The 20,724-nt window shown below is 39.0% G+C and overlaps 1 protein-coding gene across 3 annotated transcripts in view; it reads right to left on the reverse strand.

Annotated features, from left to right (window-relative positions):
- Positions 1 to 1,369: 1,369 nt before the first annotated feature.
- LOC113233038 (maternal protein pumilio) overlaps positions 1,370 to 20,724 on the reverse strand; it is a 96,860-nt gene continuing 77,505 nt past the window's right edge. Inside the window, exons 10-18 of one of the 3 annotated variants that reach the window (XM_026467988.1) lie at positions 8,646 to 9,168; positions 6,563 to 6,740; positions 5,776 to 5,873; positions 4,771 to 5,008; positions 3,970 to 4,138; positions 3,582 to 3,740; positions 3,266 to 3,460; positions 2,950 to 3,155; positions 1,370 to 2,845 (exon numbers count right to left, since the gene is read on the reverse strand). In XM_026467988.1, coding sequence (XP_026323773.1) covers positions 2,614 to 2,845; positions 2,950 to 3,155; positions 3,266 to 3,460; positions 3,582 to 3,740; positions 3,970 to 4,138; positions 4,771 to 5,008; positions 5,776 to 5,873; positions 6,563 to 6,740; positions 8,646 to 9,168 — 1,998 coding nt within the window. In that variant the 3' untranslated portion in view covers positions 1,370 to 2,613. The remainder of the gene's footprint in view (positions 2,846 to 2,949; positions 3,156 to 3,265; positions 3,461 to 3,581; positions 3,741 to 3,969; positions 4,139 to 4,770; positions 5,009 to 5,775; positions 5,874 to 6,562; positions 6,741 to 8,645; positions 9,169 to 20,724) is intronic. The other 2 variants (XM_026467989.1, XM_026467990.1) reach the window with 2 other exon arrangements.

The raw sequence follows: 20,724 nt of genomic DNA on the forward strand, positions 1-20,724 counted from the left end.
TCTACCTTTTTTTCTTAGTTCAATGAACAATTTCGGCAGTCGTTACGATCCTTTTCGATTTTATTTATCCTGTTATTAAGCTCAGCGCAGCTTTTTTTAATTGAGTCTATAGAGTTCTCAATTTCTTTGTTGGACTTTGAATATGTCATTTTGAAGTTTAATTGCAGACACATCTTCAGATAGGCGACAAAGCATGGGCAGTTGTTCCGTGATCAACGATTTCATCATATCCCGCATTTCAGCCCTAAAGTTCTCCATTGTGATCCAAAGAGGAGAAACTTCAGATCGTGGCCTTTTGGAGCGTAGAGTTATTAATGAAAACATACGGTTACTTACAGACGATGGAGTTTCAGTAGGTCCGGAGATGTCTTGGTCTGATTTAGCTCTGCTTAGCACAATCGAGTTACTAGGATCTGGCAAGGCAGAATTAAATGGAGGAGTGCGTTTCAGAGGCATTCCAAGCCATTTGGTAGCGGAGTGTATGATAAAATATGTTACGAATACGTGCAGTGAGCACCTAGTATAAAGAGTAGGTCTGAGTGATGACGGAAGCTGTAGCTAACGTCTACGCAGTCTATGGCATGTAGCAGGTGACTAGTCTTGTCTCACTCACAAATCCCCGAGGTGTCTCCCACCTTATGTCTTCCAGTAATAAGCGCGAGTAGGAGGGTCCGATGTTTTTAGACGAACCAGTTAAAAAGACACAGCGCGGACACTGTTCAACTATGTTGAGGGCCACCGTAAGGTGACCCTCAACATAGTTGTAACAGTGATGACACTAAGTGAACCAATCGTGCGAGACACGGCACAGACAAATTTCTGTAAGCGGGAGGTAAAGATACGATGGTTTTTAACAGGAAGAAACACGGAAACGTCAGTACACCGTGGTGGTCTCCACCACAGACTACTTAGTGAATTACGTTGTCTACGCCAAACTCCGTAAACAAAGTAAGCTAGAATTGTCGAATTTTGTTTGTGTGCCACCACAGTGATACCTCGATATTACATTTGAACGCACCTGTTTGCTTGCAGTACTACCCTTCCGCCCCTCAGAATAGCAGTTTTGAGAAAAAATGCTTATAGCGTCTCCAGTGTCATAATTATGCTTAAAAGGTTATGTAAAAGATACACGTAAACGTAGAACACAATATGAGCCCCCGAATTATATTTTTCAGACTTCTCGAAACAAATTTCCATTTGAAATTTTTCAGAAAATTACCCACACACTACTATACTGTACTACACTATGTTCACGCGACTATTGCGGACGAGTTGTAAGGATTAAAGGTGTAATAAATAATGCAGGTATGAATAAAACAACGGATTTCTTGTAATATTATTACAGAAATGCTTTATTATAATTAATGTCTAAATAGATGGATCATCATATAAATGTTATCTAGTACAACCTACGGGCGCAGCGGCCGGAGCTGCGGCTCTCGTCGCTCCCGCCGCCCCGTCCTATTCCATCACATACAGGTTTTACAAATCATTTTGTTAACATTTTTGTACAGCCATATACAATAATTTTATTTTCAATTACATCTAGACGTAAAAAATCTGAGGTGTCGTAGGAAACTACGCTTCCTATAAAAATTAATTACACAGGGGAATGAGGAGCAGCTACGCTTGTGACGTGCAACCGGCAAGGTAGACCTCGGACTACAACTATCAGTACAGGACTTTACAATCATCACTATAACCTAAGGGCCGCACGGCGCCTCGCTACAACATAAGCATCCCACTCGATAAGCGCTCGCTCCGATACTCTCGGAGGCTCATTAAACTAAATAACTTAAGTTACATAAAAATATACAAAAATATCATTTTCACAAAATTAAAATCGACAAACTATACACTCCGGCACTAAGCTATATTCGATAACTATGTACGATTTTAAAGCCGGTCTTTTTAACTTAAACGAGAGCTTGACTTGAAGAATAGTACAAAATAATAATATAATCACGACTATAGTGCCGATTGTCTAGAACTGCCTGTGGCATTTCCCTTCATCACTTCGAAGATTCAAGGTCCCCTAGCCCAGCTAATAGTAAATCTACAACGAGCTAAATTACGGGCGAGCGCGACCGTTCGGGCCCGCTCCCCTTCGATTCATAAATTACACGAGAATGAGAGACGTTCAAATATTTATACATAGATTCATACGAACAACGAATAATACTAGAACACTTAACAACTATAAACGCAATTAACGCTACGCCGCGATGACGCGACGGCCGAGCACCGTAATCGGCGTCGACGCTGTACAACTATTGTTACAGTATACAGTATATCGTATCGTAGGTCTGTACATCAGTCTGCCGCAGTGTCGCAGTATGTACAGGCGCGCTCCGCCGCCGCCGCCCGCGCCCGTTTGCACATGCAATACAGACACGCTTACATTACATTACAGACACAGACGACGGTGCAACTAACCTAATCAGATCGCCCGACGGGCGGCGAGCGGCGGGTGGCGACGCGGCGAGCTCTATAGTTACAAATGTACAATCGCAAATATTCACAAATTTATAATAGGCGGGGATACCCGCGCCGTCGCATCAGCTGTGCGGCGTGCGGCGTGTGCGGCGTTCGGGCGTTAATACTTTATACAGACTACAACACGGGGTTAGGCGGCGGAGGCCCGATGGGGCCCAGCTCCGGTGCCTTCATAAAAAATTTCTCCAGCTTCGCGATGATGTGCTTGCCATACGTGTACTTGCGCAGTGACCCGATGTGGGGCCGTATCTTGTGCATCAGCACTTTGCGCTGTGTCGGCTCTGCTACGTCAATCATCTTCTGGACCACATAGTTTGCGTATTGATCCTTCATCATCACGTGTAGGGCACTATAATAAAATGGAAAAGTTAATTTTTAGTTTGTTTCACATTTTGGATTGTCGATTTCCATACAAACGCCTTGAGAAGGAATAATTGGATATTGGATACTAACTTGTCATTAAAGCCACAGAGTTCATCAATGAGTAGCGCGCGCTCATTGCGCGTAGCGTGCGTGACGCACTTCTCGACTACGTTGGAGGCGAACTTGTGCTGCGAAAGCTGGAGCACCTTCCCACGTACGCCTGCCACTAGACGCGCACGGTCCTCAGCCGCACCGTGCTCCAGCACGTGCTGCACCACGTAGTTGCCGTACTGGTCCTATTAACACGTAGACAACGATATGTTATTGTAATTCTTGAAAAGGACAGTTACAATATCTTTCAAATATATGTCTCTCAATAATGTAGAAAATTACAGGTACACTATACCTGTATGAGCTGGTCGGTGTGCGCGTGCAACTCGCTAAGAACTGGTGCAGTCTGCTCGGGCGTGCAGTGCTCGAGGATGCGTTGGATTACGCGGCAGCCATACGGGTGAGTCGACAGTGCGTACACCTGCCCCACGAATGCGTTGATTATGAACTGCAGCGCGGATGGCTCCACACACTCAATACATTTCTGTACCTGGAACCACAATAACAATGTAACGAATTACTAATCAAATGAGTTAAAAATTTAAAAAAGGTAACTTAATGTAGAAAGGTGCAGTACCGTAGCAATAGTTTAATTCTAATTCGGTACTTACGACGTGATTTCCATTCTGATCCTTGACGCACTTAAGCACATGTCCGTCGAGCTCACGCACCACCTCCTGCTGCTGTTCGGCGGGAATGGACTCTAGTGCCTTTTGTATCACACGGCATCCGTACATTTGCAGCGCTAGCGCGAGAACGTGCCCTCGGACCTAGTAATCAAGTGTTTTAATAGTAAAGCAAATTCTTGGCAAGACGAAAGGATAGTCATTTCTCTATTTGAGCTATTGTAGTGTTTATTGACATTATGTAAATGTTGGGTCAGCAGTAACTATCACGTATACATTATATTCTAATGCATACATTACAAATAATTCTAAAATGTTAAAAAAAAACACTACATCGCCCGCGTAGTTTATGTTACACACACATAGTACATACCTTTTGTGCCAACGTCGTTTTCTGTTCAGTCGTGCCAAATTCAAAGAATTTTTGTATTACATAGTTTCCAAATACGTCTGTCATGAGGCTGTACGCAGCGCCAATTATTTCGTTGAATACCATTTGTTTCTCCTGAACTGTGGCCCTTTCCAGTTTCTGTTGAATGAATCTATAAAAAATAAAGACACTTTGTATCTATCTTTTTTTTTTTCAGTAGCTCCATGTCGACAGTATGTAAAGATAGATCTTGTTGATCATAAGGTTTGTGTACACGATGAGCACGTTAGATAAATTACTAGCCAGTTGTGGTACACTCCTTATTGTTTAATAGCCGAAAAACAACAGTGTCGTGCCGCTAAATAGGTGTGATCACGCTGTGTGACAAATACACACAACCAGCAAATACTTTTTTTATTTTGGGTCTAATTTGAAAATAAAAATTAGTCGCCTGTAAATTCTTCATTCATTTGCTTTCATTTTCTACTATTACAGGAACTTGAAATTTACAATGCAAATATTTACTAAAACTTGACTTTAGTGAATGTTAAACTATTACAATTTATAAATTTTCAGCAGTTACTTTGTCACAAATTCTAAGAAAACGCTAATGTTTGCTATTTGTAGACAAGTTATTTATTTAAATATAAAACTTACTATTTTATATTCTCGCTTTTTTGTTCTGCTAAATGTGCCGATTGATACACATTAGCTGATTGAAGAAGGAATGGACAAGTTTGAGCATGATATTATCAACTGCAATTTTGGAGAGTTAATGTTTAACACTGCTTCTATAGAAAGTACCTGGATCCATGCTGGTCCTGTGAGAATTCTACGATGTGGTTAGCGAGATCACGCAGCTGTAAATTGGGGAAACGATTGTTACGGAAGTCTTCCAGCAGGCGGCTGCGGCCGGTAGGTGGCTTATCACTGACCAACGCGCCACCCACGACGCCAACGCCACCCACACCAACGCCAACTCCGCCCACGCCACCCATACCACCCACGCCTCCGACCCCACCCACACCGCCACCAACCAATTCTGCAAAACAAACCATCGTTCAAAAACCACTTCACAAAGGTTGAGGGAAATCAGAACGTGTAATATATCAGACATTATTAAAAAATGCCTATGTATCCAAGTAAGTATGTAGCTTAATAGGACTCTGGCTTACTGGCTATCTGAACATCCACAGACAAATCTTGAAATACAATCTTATAAAAATGTATTAATATCGTACACGTTTATTTTTTGAGAATTATCAGAGGATGACTGATAACGACACGAGACGTGAAGGCAAACTATAATATATATAAAAAAATAAAATACCTGTAGAAAAAAAAATTAAACCATTACAAAGGATAGTCTATTCCAGAATTATAGTTTTAATTACTTGAAATAAATGAGTATAAAAACTAGAGTACGACAGTATTAATTACAGAATTAAATTTATTATACGAAAGGGCACCGCATTGTACCTACTACAGCATTGCGACCGCGACCGCACCATAACTCCAAGCAGGATTTTGCAGTTTAGCTGATTAGGTGGTGGTAGGTCAATCTATTATGTAAGTAATGCGACTCGAATCGACCAAATGTGATTTTAAACCTCTTAAATTATATTACGAATATAGATTGTCATGTATTGAACGATCACACGTATTTTAAACAAATAGTTCGTACCAAATTTGTGTATACAAGAAAATTGTCAATATGCAATTACATGTTAATTTTAATACAAGCATACAAAATGTACATGCCATTTGTGATGTGAGTATATACATATTTACAAGGTGTTCAATACCAACCTGAGATAGTGCCCACTCCACTCAGTTTGCTTAGTAACGAGGATGATGACCCGAACATGCCATTTGACGTGAGACCTTGTGCTAAACTGCTGACAGCTCTGCAATAAAAACACACCAATATTCAAGAATATGCACATTCGTTAGTAACGATGCGGATGCGAATTATGAAAGTAAATGTGCATGCTAACAAGGCGATATCGGTACACTGTACATGGTCAACAAAGATAATTTCATATACAAATTATGTTATGTATTTACAAAGAACACAGTCGGAATGGGTAGCCACCGGGCCGATCGCGTCACTGTAATGTTAATACATTACTCAAAGTTCATTTACTCTTCGAGTGCTACTACTTATTAATTTTGAAGAATGGATAGGTCTAGCGCACGATCCAAGACAATGAAGTGCTTATTGCCTGTTTGTTGCACAGTCCAACAGAGGGCACCAAGCGGAGCTTTCTTTCATTCCACTGTACTTTCCCACGCGAGTCAGGTATTCCGCCTATAGACCTAAGAGAGCATGTCAGTTAATCAATATTGACTCTTGAAGTTTAAGTCACGCGAAGGCAATAAGAATACTTACTTACCTAGGTTAGAAAAAAGAAAATAGTGTCGAGAACAGAGTTAAGGTTTTGTGAGTGACAAGATTGTGAACTGGAGGTGAAGGTGTGTGAACTATAGAATGTTCGCATCAGTCGACGTTGGGCACTATTGGAAGTTCGCATCGGTTTACGGTGGGCACTTTGACGACTGTGGCCAGTGTGTGATGTAGGAGATATGTGTGCACCTGTACTTGGCGGTCTCAGCGCCGGGCGCGGCAGAGACAGGCCGCAGGCCGACGGGCCCTAGCGCGGCGCCCAGTGGCGGTGACAGCGGCGAAGGTCCCCACTTGCGTGCGTACTCCTGCAGCGCACCGGCGGAGCCACCAAATTCTAGCGAATCACGCCGAGCCCCCGCTCCGCCGCCTGCAACAACCGTACCTGTGCTGTGCCAGCCTCTCCTACGCCACTCTCCACGCTCTCCTATCTCCCTTCCCAGTGTCCCCGTCCTCAAACTAACGTACTCTCTAATCTGTACACGACTTCGCAAAACACACATATGTGTCTATGTACAATTCTAAAAGTACGTTTCAGCAAGATATTCACAGTATGTTTCTGACAAATCTCATGCAAATTTCATTGGTACATTGTTCGTTGTTCTGTTTATTAATTTCAAATATCTCATACAATAACTATCTAGTACAATGAATTCATGAAACTTGTCCTTTCTTATAATTATACAATGTACTTTTGAAAAATTTCAAAATAAAACAAAAGTGCTTATAAGAACAACGCAATTGTGGTGGAGATTAGTATTGAGATTTTATAACGACAAGCCACTTATCGGTTTAGTTAATGTTTGCTGTTAAATAAGCTAACGTGTTATTTGAATATTACTTTCAGAATTAGGAGTGATAATTATATATAAGCACCGTTGTTTATTAATTTGAATAAAAAACTAATTTTAAGAAACAACACTATGACTATTCCAATGTTGAACAGCAATAGTGATAAAGAGGGCATAATGACATTCGTATATATATGTACAGGGAAGTTAATTAATGTATTCAATAAATGATAAATATTCAATCTAACTACAAAGTACAAAAAAATTAGCCATCACACGTGAAATTTTGAAGGCAACATGAAAATTGAAGCGGAGTAGTACGCGACTCAAGAAATGATAAACTTGAGACGCGTACCTGAGTCTATTTACGAACATTCAACCCACGCTTTATTTAAGCTGTCTTTTCGAATTATGTAACAACACATCTACAAGTGAATACTGTAAAATAATATGATATTGAATTAGTACATTCTATCTACTACTAAGTATTGAATAACAGTTTACGAGCATATTGCTTAAACATGAAATAGTATGTTAATGTCGTATGAAAAAACTATTTTAAGTACTTAGTACCGTAGGTACTCATTTGTTTGTATTGTAAAGTCTTATTTGTACAAAATACAACAAATCCTAAACCCTGCTTCAGAGATTTGCTCGATAATAGTGCTCTTATTATTTCAATCCAAAATTGTATACAAAGTCAGAACAAAAATAATAATGACGTTTTCTACATTAAACAATTAATTAATTTGAATATCCTAATGTTCCTTTTATATGAACTATCGCAATGAATTACATTTTTTTTTTCAGAACAAAAAAGGAGCCACTATTGAATTATAGTCTGTTCCAATCCACTATACCAGAAAAGTAAACAAACCAGTTTGGTTAAAATTCTAAAGCAATCGCTCAATAAATAGAGTCAAAAACACTTTCACGTACATTTTGAAGAATTCAACTTGATATCTCATCACTTTTACCAGCAATATTCATTTTAATAACTGTTATTTGAAAAATGTTAGTTCAAAAGAGGTTATTTTTCAAATATAGATTTGCGAATAGTCTACGGTTGCATAGGGCCGTATGGAAATAATTTATTAAGTTCGTTCAATTAGTTTTTGTAATCGATTAATGAATCGAAAATTTAATCACAATCGAACGAATATCTAAGTGTAAGGACTTAAAATTAGATTTCGCAGATTTTAAATGTGCTTTTACAGGGTACGTAAAAAAAAAGTATAGAATCACATATTTTTTTATAGCAATCAGCAGCGAAATCGCAAAACCCGTTATATTATATAAAACCCAGTTATTCCAACTAATTCAATTAAACAAATTGATACATTCAATTAATTAATCGGTTTGTAGTTGACAGTACAGTTGGTCATCAACTAATAATCAACTAAACTGTCTATGGATTGGAACAGACTTTAGAACCGATTACCAATATTTAAAAAAAGAAAGGGTTTTTGACTCTAAGAACTTACCGGGTTGAGGTTGCTGCGGCTGAGGTTGTGCTGGCGCGGGCGGCGCAGCTGTGGCGGCAGGGTGTGTAGGCGCGGGTTGATATGTACGAGGCGCCAGCACCCCGCCAGGTGACACCAGCCGAAGCGGTGTTCCATTACGGCCACCCATAACCAGCGATCCGGGGTCATAGTACGGGATCACATACTGGCCCTGTCCATTTACTTGCTGCTCGCCCTGCTGCGGTGTCAAAGGCCGTCGCGGCTGCTGCGCTTGCTGTTGTGCAGGCTGCGCTACCAACCCTGGGTACACGCCCCAGGGTGCCGCTACACCGTAATAGGGAGGTACGCCAGCGATCAGTGCGCTCATGTAAGGCGTGCCCTCTTGTCCCGCGTTAATGACATACGGTGCTTGTGTAAAAGCCTGTTGTGCAGCAAGCTGTTGTTGTAGCTGGAACTGTTGCTGCTGTTGTTGCTGCAGCAGCTGGAGCTGTGCCGCCGCCGCCTGCCCACCTGCCGCTGCCGCCTGCTGCGATCGGAACAATTGCTGAAACAAACAGAAAGAACTTAATTTTCTTGTTCTTAGCGTGTCGACTCAGACGTTTATATTTTGTGATGACCAGTACTCAGCGACTGACACAGCATTATCAGTGGCGTTGTACAGGCACGTGACAGTGTAAGGGGTGCCGCGGGCCAGTATCTTTTTTTAATTGCTCCAGAGAGCTAGCCACGTTTCTGTATGTATCGATACACAAAAAATAATCTAACGAAAATCATTACGACCAATTTTTTGCAACAAGACTCGTCATGAGCACGCAAACTTTGTAACAAAGAGTCGTATAGCAAATTAATTAAAATGGGAAAACGTATCATGTATTGTTTTTTGCCTCACGCGCGTTGGCCAGCCGGCGGCGGTGCCCCAAGGTTCCCGTGAAGCGCTAATTAACGCAATCGTTTAAAAAGTTAATAACAAACCCCGTTGCTGTCTGATGCACTTGCTACAATGCTAACGGCTACCTTTTCTGCATATAAAAATTTTCTACAGTAAAATCTCCCTGTATATATACAGAGTACTGCGAGTACTGCTCAGAAAAGAACGATGTAAAAGTTTCTGTTCATCTCGTGTGTCTTACCATTTAGAAATTAATATCAATGAAGTGATTATGAATTTTTTTTAATCTGATTTTTAAATATACAGAGATCATTTCAGCCTTCATTGACTCTTGTAGGTATGTAATTTGAACTTATGTATCAGATATTTTATTAGCCATTTATTTTTATAATTATATTTTGTAAACCAGTTGCCAGGCTGTAAACAAAAACACTTTCAGAATCAGAGCATTCCTAGCATGTCTATCTATCACAGGAAGTCTTTCGTGTTGCACTGCACTTCGGAGCGCTGAAACTCTCATGTGTTAGGGTGACACAATTGCTGCACCAGATGGTCCACGTGCTGGTGTTGCAACGCTTTATCTCTGCTCTGTAATAACGGTAAGGATAATGATCTCATTCGTCTGATTGCACTGTTTGAATCATTAGCAAAATGATTTTCCAATATGGAATAAGGGATAAAGACAAAATTATAGACTCGATACAGGCACACAATGTACATTTTGCTGTTCATCCTCCAGAATTTGTAAGTACGACCGCATTGGTTTCAATACTGAGTTACAGCTGAACAGTTTGATGTCTGTAGCCAAAACACAGCTTCTATGATTCCTAGATCTCCTATGATCCTCAGAAATGATTACTAAATTCGACTGAACAATGTTTAATAATAAAGGTCACCTGCAGTTGCTACGTTAGAAACGTTGTGAATATTTCCATGGGAGACTAGACTATTTTGAAAGAGATGAATCACTGTAGAACACAAAATATGATGTCATCGGGAGCGCGAACACTTCATTTACCTGTTGGGAAGATATTAGTTGGCGTGTATCCAGAGTTCTGAGCGCGCGCGACCACTGTAAACACTCAAGCATAGTGAATCCATGAATGTGCCGCATATGACGGGTCTATTGCTTCCCACCTGCTGCCATACCTATCGCCCAATACTGATTCATACATAGCATCTGTACACTAACACTACATTCTTTACTTTTTATAAAATTGCTCTTTGCACAATTTCCACGCGCATTTTTCTTAAATATAGTAGTAGTACCTGGCGCACCGAAGCTATCAATACTATATTTAGTAGGAGACAAATTTCAAAACGATGTCAAATTTATGTTCCTAAGTTTTCTTACAAAAAAAAAGTATAATGATTGAATAATATCTTTATAAATATAATACATTTTAATTAAAAAATTGTTAATACTTTTCTTGAACTTGAATATTAAAAAAATATTTTTTGTGTTTGTACTTACAACTATTCTTGTATTTAATGATGGAGTATAGAGAAAAATACAGAACAGAAGTGGCTTCTGTGTAGTATAATTTCAGTGTTTCGTTTTGCTTTGCGAATTTTGAAACATTAATAAACAAAAAAACGGTGATAAGAATTCAATGGTAGGAACTAAATCTTAATGCAACATAGAAATGTTGCAGTTTAATGAAATGAAATTTAACAAGTTTCTCGACAATTCCAAACCGACCTACGTGAATCAAAATGCATAAAATATTTCTAAAGCAATCTTAATACGTTGTAACAAGCTACTCTGAAAACAGACGCGTCGAATGTTCACCATAATTTTAATTACATCAGCGCTACGTCCCGAGGCCTATTCTATTTTTCATTAGCTAATTGAGACGAAATTATTATCAGATGTCGTAACTTTCGAGGTAAATCCAGGCGGGGATGGGGTCGCGTTTGATCTCTCTTCACGACCGACAACGGCGGTAGCAGTCATAACACGCTGCATGCAGCACAGCAATTTAATTCATCCAGGGTGGCGTAATTGAGCGCGGGTCGCGCACGTGCGCAAAACAGAGCAACTTGACCGCAACAAAATTAAGTCGCCTGTGTCGCTACAAGGTGGTGGTGGCGAGGAACGTCTCGCATTCAATTAGACGCTCAGTAATCCGGCTGCGGCGAGCTTCGATACCAATTACGGGGTTATTAGTGACGGAACGCGCACCTAACGTTCGTCTGCTATTACTAACCCTATCCGCAATACCTGCTTTCACGTACAGTTCATCCGCACATTACCTAAACTTTGAAACATATCTACCTAGATTTAAAAAAAGGTGGATTTCTGTGTATGTGTGCACTGTTAAACATGCAATAAGTGTCAGTAGGTAGGTACCTATTGACACTTTACTAAATGTATAACAGTGCACACATACACAGAAATCCACCTTTTTAATAAAATATGAGTAATGTAGCAATTAAGCAAGTGCGATTCATCAACACAGCACGACAAGTAGATGCTGAGTCACGAAGAGCGCGCGAACGGGTCGATGGCGAGTAGAATTTATTATTTACGGAGACGATGACGAGAGGACGAGCACCGCGTTGCTCCCGCGAGGATAGCACGCTCCGCCCGCCGGCGCAACGACGGCAAACAAATTATACGACAAAGCAATCAATTACAAGGGCAAGATCTTAAAGGAGCTGTGCCTCTCAAACCAAACGCTGCGTCAACAAGAAGCTTTTAGTGGCGACGACGACGCTACGTGCTACGTGCTTCTGTTAACACAGCGACACCTTCGCATTTAATATCTTTTCAAGCATTGTTTGTTCTACAAACAAAACTAGTAGATAGATATAACAAATTGAGAGAACAACATTTTAGACGGTTAACAATTCGATTGTCGTGGAGTACAAAAGGTAATTTAGGGGAATCAGGATCGACAAGGCCGGGGGAGTCAACAAGATTACGGGGATACTGGCGTGCAGCTCCCGCTCGCGTTGTCGTCCCGCGGTTGGTGTATCTTGCTCTAACGAGTTTATCTGCCCCGCGGGCTGCGACCTCCGCGATGCTCATCTCTTTCTCTATCAACCTCTAAATATGATCAATTCTACTTTTTTTTTACAAAACGGTTTAAAACAGAGAAATAAACGTAAACTTATTACTGACATCCGAATAACTTCGAAGTTGAGTTTACTTTTTTGCTCAATATACTACATAACTTTTCTTATAATTTAAATTACTTTTTATCTGCTTAACGTATTGTTTTTAAATTTACAGGTAAGTAGAAGGACATTATTTAAACTCTCCTAAAAAGTTGAATTAACAAGTTTGGTGATGTTTAAATGATCGATAGGTATAAAAAATTGTACAGGGTATTCTTAATTGTTCAGTCTTTGTAATATCTTAGGTACATAACGCTGTCAGATCAGGGAAAAGGTGGAAAAGGGCGAGGGCGTGCCCTCGTTGGGCGGAGCAAAGCCACGCCTACCTCGCACACGCCCTGCCAGAATCCAAACTTCATTTTGATTTTAAGGACATATTAAAGTAAAATGTAAATTGATGTTTCTACCTAATTTATGACTAACTGATACATTGGGTTAAGAGAAAAGACAAAGTAAATTTCAATACTCAATCGCAACATTTGCATGTTTAGTAGACTGGTAAAGTCAGTGCATATACTTAAATTAATCAGGTTCTTTAGTCCAGTAGATGGATTGACAATAGAAAAAATGAGCTAGTACCTATTTCATGATATACTTGACTCATGTTTTTATAGGCAGATAATTAAAAATTTATTTAATTTACGAACATCGAAGTTGTACCAAGGTTTAGGATGTTACGACACAGCTAATTTTCTAAGATCGATTGGTCGGTTATGCATGTTGCATACAACCACCAATTCATTGATTCTTGTTTACAATCTAAATAAATTTATTTAAAACAATATTCCGGAATAATAATACAGTAAATAGATCGCGAAGATAAGTTTAAAAAACTGTCCCTTTATCTACCAAATCATCATAGCAGCTTTTAATCGGGTCGCTAGATTTCAACCCCGAGTCCGGTTTTATGAGTAGTGTCACCCGGTAATATAAATTGTAAACTTACCAAACCAATAAAACAAAACTCTTCACATGAGAGTAAACGATGTATATACCGCTAACCTATTTAACCGATCTTTCATTAACTGTGTTCGTTTTTTTTTGTTAAAACAAAAACTATCTACAATCAACAGCACATCAAGCTTATTAACTTTTGTTCGATCGCCTCCAGTGCAACGGAAAAACCTAGTCCTTAACATAATATTTGAACTATATTTTCTACTGTGGTCAATGGTTTCAATTGAATTATGCAGAACACGGAATATTACATTGCCTCTACGTATGCTTTGCAAAACTTTATCAGGTGTCAATAATACCACAATTCAAAACAAGTGTGGTTACTGTTTCCTTACTAAAGTCATTGTTATCAATCCTATTATTATGACCAATGGATCAATCATGATCAATCCTAGTGTGTACTTTCTTTTGTCAAATTAATTTTTTTGTGTAAAAGTTAAAAAGCAAAAAATTACTAATTGATCATGCTACACTAGAACTGTAGTAGAAACATTAACGTTTGATCAAATTATACAAAACTTTTGTATGAATGAAAACTAAGATCGTGAAACCATGTTAATAAATTAGGGACCTTTAATGGTTACAAAAACCTATTAACAACCAGTAACTACTTCATGTACAAGAAAGTAAAGAATCAATTTTTATGCTAGAACGACATACGAGCACTCGTTGGTCGCAAAGGCGATAGCAAGAACGAGCCAGCGGGTGCGGCCGGACGATGCTTTTATCAAAATTAGCAGGCGCGCCCGCGAGCCCGCTGTGGCGCACCCCACTCGTAAAAACACCACATCACCGCACTGACAGCACACTGCCACACCTAGCTGTCGCACCCTTACCACTTACCCCACGACTTTCCAACCAGATCAATGAGTTATTTCAGTGAAAATAAAAAAAACCGCAGCAGTTAAAAACCTCTTAAATACATAATGTCCATCATGGGGATCAACACGGACGAACGAGCTTAGTTGTATGTCGGAACGGAATAGTAATAAGGCAAAGACAACCATACTCGAAACCCAAGGCTTTAAAAGGATCAGTTTGAATTCAAAGTCACGTTTACCCTTTATTTTTCGTGGACAGTATACTGTCTGCGAAGATATTTAAATTGTTAAAAAGAATAAGATTGCAAGAGTATTATAGTAGATACAGCGCTAAATGACATTGAGGGTGATTTCAGGAATTGCAATTTTCTAAAGAGTTTTCTTGGTTTGTAGTACAATATCTACACTGTTTAATAAATAATAAAATGTAAAAACTAGTAAATTTAAAGTATCGAGCTTGTGAGCTTCATAACTTGGTGGTTAATAGTAATAATAATAATAATAATATATTTATTTCAGACAACTATTTAGTCCACATGTGTTAGTAACAATTTTATTCTTAAAAATTATGTTAGTAGGCATTAAATCTAAACATTATTAAATTAAAATTAAAATAAAAACATGCACATATGAGGCAATTAAAAACGAGGCGAAAAAAGTTGCCGCATAAAGGGAGAGTCAATTCTCCTGGCAATGGTTTTCAGTATTGGGTTGGAGCTCGCTCGCACTCTGCAGAGCAGTGAGGCCGACTTTTTGCCCATAATGGCGTAAAAGTCATCAGTGCGGGCCTGTGCAAACATGCCTGACGCGCTGCAGAACCGCGGCAGCCCCAACAACATACGAAAACCATTGTTATATTGTACTCGCAGGGCGCTGATGGCTCTGTGCGTATAGTTGGTCCAAAAGCTGCACGTGTAAAAAACTTGGCAGTATGATTTAAAAAGTAGAATCTTTACTTGTTCACTGCAACGCGCAAACCTTCGCACCACCATATTACACCTGACCGCCAGCGCCCTGCGTTCCCTCTCAATATCCATGAGGTCCTTAATGTCGTCGGAGACAAAATTGCCAAGGTACTTGTATTGATAGACCCGCTCGAGTTCTATATTGCTTATCTTAATGGGTGGAACATAGCTCGGTAATTTGCCCCCGGTGGCCATTGACTCAGTGTAGTACTGGACAGTGTGCTTAAGGCTCAAGATAGCGCTCTCAGTTGATAGACCTGGTCTGAATCCAAACTGGGCATAGTGCAGCTGCAATATATTCCCCAATTGAGCATCCAAGAGGCTGTCCAGAACCTTCGCGAGTATTGTTGCTAGTGAAATGGGCCGATAATTACGCTTATCAGACACATCGCCAGACTTATCCTTAGGAATTGGCACTACAATTGTTTTCATTATATCAGGGGGCAGATAAGAATGACTCATGCACAGAGAAAAGAACATAGAAAGCACTCTAGGTAGATGGACGCCTGCATGTTGCAAGTGCTCGATACTGAGCCCGTCGTGACCCGGTTTAGACTTAAACCACTAAGTTTTTGCCTAGCGATAAAGCAGAGTCGCTTTTCGTAAAACCTTTTACACATTGAATAAATTTAAATAGAAAGCTACATTGGTCGAGTCCTAGGGGTGGACCGCCAGGTCTGGTGTGGAGGCCTCCACATTTGGTTTAAAAAAAAATTAAAACGTTTAAACAACGCTTTTGGGGTTTGCTTCCCATATATGAGATTACCTTTGTTTTTTCTATTAAAAAGTGTAAAAATAAAAAAATCGAATTAGCCATTTTCTTTAATACAATAATAGTATACGATAATTTATCTGTGGGCTTTTTAACTGTAACTGTGCATGATACACAGAAATTAGTTATAGCAAAAGACTTGACCCTAATTTATTACATCCGACTTTATAGTTTTAGTGAAAACTTACTTTTATTTAATGCGATGTAAATTTCTAACTAACAAAACTTCTATATTTGTGACTCGCTTCGCTCACCCCTGTTTTTTGTTCACTGTTTTTCGGTTCATCACTCTCACCTGTGAATATTCAAATTTCCTTAAAAAGTCAGAAAATTTTTAGGGCTTGTTACACTCGCCCGTTATGTTACTGTTTTTACTTTACTGTATTATGTTATTGCGCCTTCTCTGGCTATCCATTCATTTTTTTTTATTGTAAAGATTTTACAGGGTTGCTATACTTATATTGTGTTTATTTTACAATAAAACTATACCGCGTTGAAACACCAGAACCCATTTTATGCTGCCGCTCCGGGGTGGTATCCGAAGTCGGCCACTTTTGCATTGGAGAATTTTAAACCTTACTTCAATTTTCATTAATAATAAACTATAAAACTGTGCCGTCACACGCAAACAAGCGAAGGCAGTGAATCTCAGTGAAGCTCACACGTAAAATTCAAAGAAAGTTTAGTAACATTCATTGTAATTGTTGATCCTAGTTGTCTGTCGAGTTGCTGTATGTTGGTCGGAATAGAAATGGCTCTAAATTAGCGTCCAAAACGCATATGTGACACAATAAGTTGGTCATGCGGCCGAGGTAAGGCCGGTACTTTGCACGGATTACCCATAAGGCTCATCGGTATTCTTGTTCGTATGATTGCGTGTACTTGTTTGAACTATTATTTCAGTCTCTGCAATGCTTTACATACGACTTTTACATATTTCAATAAAATTCAGTAGACATTAGTGGCATTGAAGTCTAGGGGCAAGTAGCAATTGTGGTAGTTTATCGTAAACTTAATGACGTGAAAATGAAATACTAAACCAGTTATTTGTCTTTTCTAAGTATGCAATCCCGACACATAGAAGACACAAATTGCCTTTTACATGCAAAATTTTTTCTTTACAAGATGCGTTATGAAATGGGGTTAAAAGTGGCAAGTCGATTCAGTAATCGATTATTAAGAAATTAATAAGGTAATGTGTCAATAGTCTAACAGTTTAGACTATTGACACATTACCTTATTAATAATAATTAAGATACGTGAAATGAATTATGTGCAATATTTTGGCAGGCGCCCAACGCGTTAGTAAATGACACCTGATAGGAACGATTTGGCATTTGAACCGCTCGACTTGCTCGTTTCAGTAGCGAATGCAGTAGCTCGAGAGGATGCTACACTTGATAACGAAGGAAGCTCAAGCTTATCTTTTAACTCACTGATTGCATTTATTGTTTGCAATCATTTTTTTACATACAATCAGTTTACTTAGCCCTTTCGAATGAAAAAAAAACACATAGTAATTGTGATAAATAGCTAAAACAAAATTCGATAGGGGCAGAGCAAAGCGGAAAAAAGCGGAAGCTAACATTAAGGATGCGAAGGTGGTGAAAATATGAATATATTACACAGCATTGCGAGCGTAGTAATCAAATGCACGCAAGAATACGAGCGGCGGTTTATGCCGAAAGAAATAATTTTGTAAAACCAATAATTCACTTTCATACACTTTAATTTGGGGCAATTCCAAACAGGTAAAATGTGACTAAAGAATACCAGTGGTAAAGATAACAAATATTAAGATATTTTAAGGGCTCTTTGGAGGGGTTAAATGGACGAAGCAATATTAGTTAACGTCGTAAAAGATTTGTAGGCCCGTGCACTTTCCCAGCCATAAAGCGATGCGATGGTGTAGACACAGGGCGTGAGCCGTCGGACACGTTACGAGCGGCGCAAGAGGCGCGGGTAATGAGGACGTGTAATGAAGTGCCGCGTTAGGTCCTGGGTCGCACCTCCGCTCCAATTTCTCGCTAACTGGACCCTTAATACAACGACCCTCGGGCTCTTTCTTGCAGTCTCTAATAACCTTTAACAAGACCTTAAATTGTATACATATATCTGTGTCAGTATTTTGATTTTCCTTACCTTAGTCAGTTAAACCATGTGTTTGGAATTTCAAGTTTGATTTAAAATTTTCGGAAGAAAAAGATAAAAAAATGAATAAATAGAATTTCCTTTGCGATATTAAAATCGCAACTTAATTTGCCGTGAACGAGAGAAAGGAGAACAAGCAATGGCAATATAATTATATCGCTTGACATGATAGAGGGCCAGCGAAATAGCTTCCTTAATTCTGTTGCTTTCAAAAGATTCCGAAAAGAGCTTTATTTTTTAATAGAACTATTGTCTATAGACAATAATAATAAATAATTGAAAAATATCCAAAAAGAAAATTTATTTACATGTGAACATTGTTATTAATGTTAACGTTTTTAAATTGTTTACTTTTACCACCACAAACAGTGCGACGACCTGTATCTAACGGTATTATGAACCAAATACACTGTTAAGGCTTTTACAAATTGAGAAGTAAAGTCAATGGGCAATGCATATAAATTATTGTATATATGTTTACGCTTTCAATAGTGTAAGTAATAAATACTGGTAGTTTCTTATAGATATGCTTTTTAAAGGTTAGTGTTTAGTCATATAGTAAGTAGATGGAGACAGTGAGATGGCCGAGGTGAATGTACGCACTGAGCCACTAAGTGTGCCACGCGCCGGAGAAATACTTCGGAGTGGATACCGTTACTGGAACGCGGTCAAGCCAGCAGCGGTACAGTTGTTCGTTTCTACGACCGACGCTGCCACCACCTTTCCCTTAATACAATATTCTTGAAATGGCCGTTAATTCGCATTTCAAGTGTACAAAGAAATTACATTAATGAAAAACGATGCAAGAAAACGGATCACGCTCTACAATTGAGCCATGCAATGCAAGTGGTCTGCTTGCCGGTTTTCTATGGGATACATTTAGGAAAGTGTACGCTGGAACTTTACAATCTCACTGAATGTTCCTCCTTCAGTCTATTTTATTACCTATTACTAAGATTTTATTTTATTTTATTTTATTTTTTGATTATTCTATTTAATTTTTGTTTTAATTTTGCTTTTTTTTTTAATTTCTTACTATGTATTTTTATGTTGTGGCGTTTTGTATTAAATAGTTTCTATTCTATTCTACTAGAAAATTCGCCATGCACATTCTATACTTTTGTCATTGACATAACATCCATTCGCACGAAGCGCTTTGCTTCATACTTTCTGATACGCAGAACAAGGAAATGGTATACACTTTTTGCTGAAAGCTAAAATTTGGAACTCCAGTGAATAGGCATTTCTTAATCAAACGCGTCAAATCATCATCGCTTAATATCAGGTGAAATAGTGACCAAGCGCTCGTCTGTTTTAATAATAAACATGCAGGTCAGTGAAATGAAAAATACAACATTTAATTTTGAATAGTAATAATAATAAATAATAATAACGTACACACCCAACATAGCCCCGCACTAGGGAAACCCTGTGTCGCGGGTGCCATGGACACACACACACACATAGACAACCACAAATTACACCCAAACTCACGAGAGAAATAAATGTAGGCCATACACATATTTCTCCTGGCCTGGGAATCGAACCCAGGACCTCTGCATGGCAGTCCGGCATGGTAACCATTCGGCCACGGAGGCAGTTAAATAATAGTAATAAAAACAAAGTGATATCAAGAAATAGAAAACCACTTAGTACGATATTTTTTAAAGCGTAGTGAAAAATGATAGCTCCCGTCGTTGGTAGATAGATACTACCTCTACTTCTTGTACAGTCTGTGTGTAAATATGACAAATGTTTATTATTCTAAACTCCACACGAACTTCAAGGGTTAACAATGTTATACCTTGGCTTTTAATAAAGCAACCTTTTGAGTTTCTGGCTCGTTCGATTTAACAATAGTGTTATAAATATGAACATTTTACATGTAATTTGTTTGCTTATGAAATATACGACTTGTTGAATTCGATTTTCGAACTAATTACTATCTATTCCTATTATATAATTTATGTTAATATGTAAGAATAAAAAATATCTCCCTTAGCGAGCAACAAGTGCAGTAGGGTAGATGTAGATGGTGAGCAAGCTTCGGACGACGTAGCGACGACGACGCCCCGCTGAGTACAACAGGGCTGCTACGACGGCGGTGGCGTGTCTCAGCTTGGTAATCGGAGCGTTTCTAATACCCACGCTTTGACTCGGTTTCACCGCACGCTTCTTGCCTCCGTTCTTATTTATTCGTTTTGCGAAATCGTTTGAAATATGATAACGTTCAGTCGCGAGTCTTCTCTATAAGTTCTCACGAAACTTCACACGGACTTCTTGCAGACTGAGTTAGCTATTGAATTCCCGCGATTAGAACGAACGGGTCGAAGATGCGACGGCAATAGTATCCATTTACAAGAAAAAAGAATATTGCTGCCAAAGGACCGCGAAAGATATCTTATACTTCGTGTTAGAATTG

This window comes from Hyposmocoma kahamanoa, unplaced genomic scaffold (genome assembly GCF_003589595.1).
Source record: "Hyposmocoma kahamanoa isolate Upper Pololo Valley unplaced genomic scaffold, ASM358959v1 78, whole genome shotgun sequence".
NCBI lineage: Eukaryota > Metazoa > Arthropoda > Insecta > Lepidoptera > Cosmopterigidae > Hyposmocoma > Hyposmocoma kahamanoa.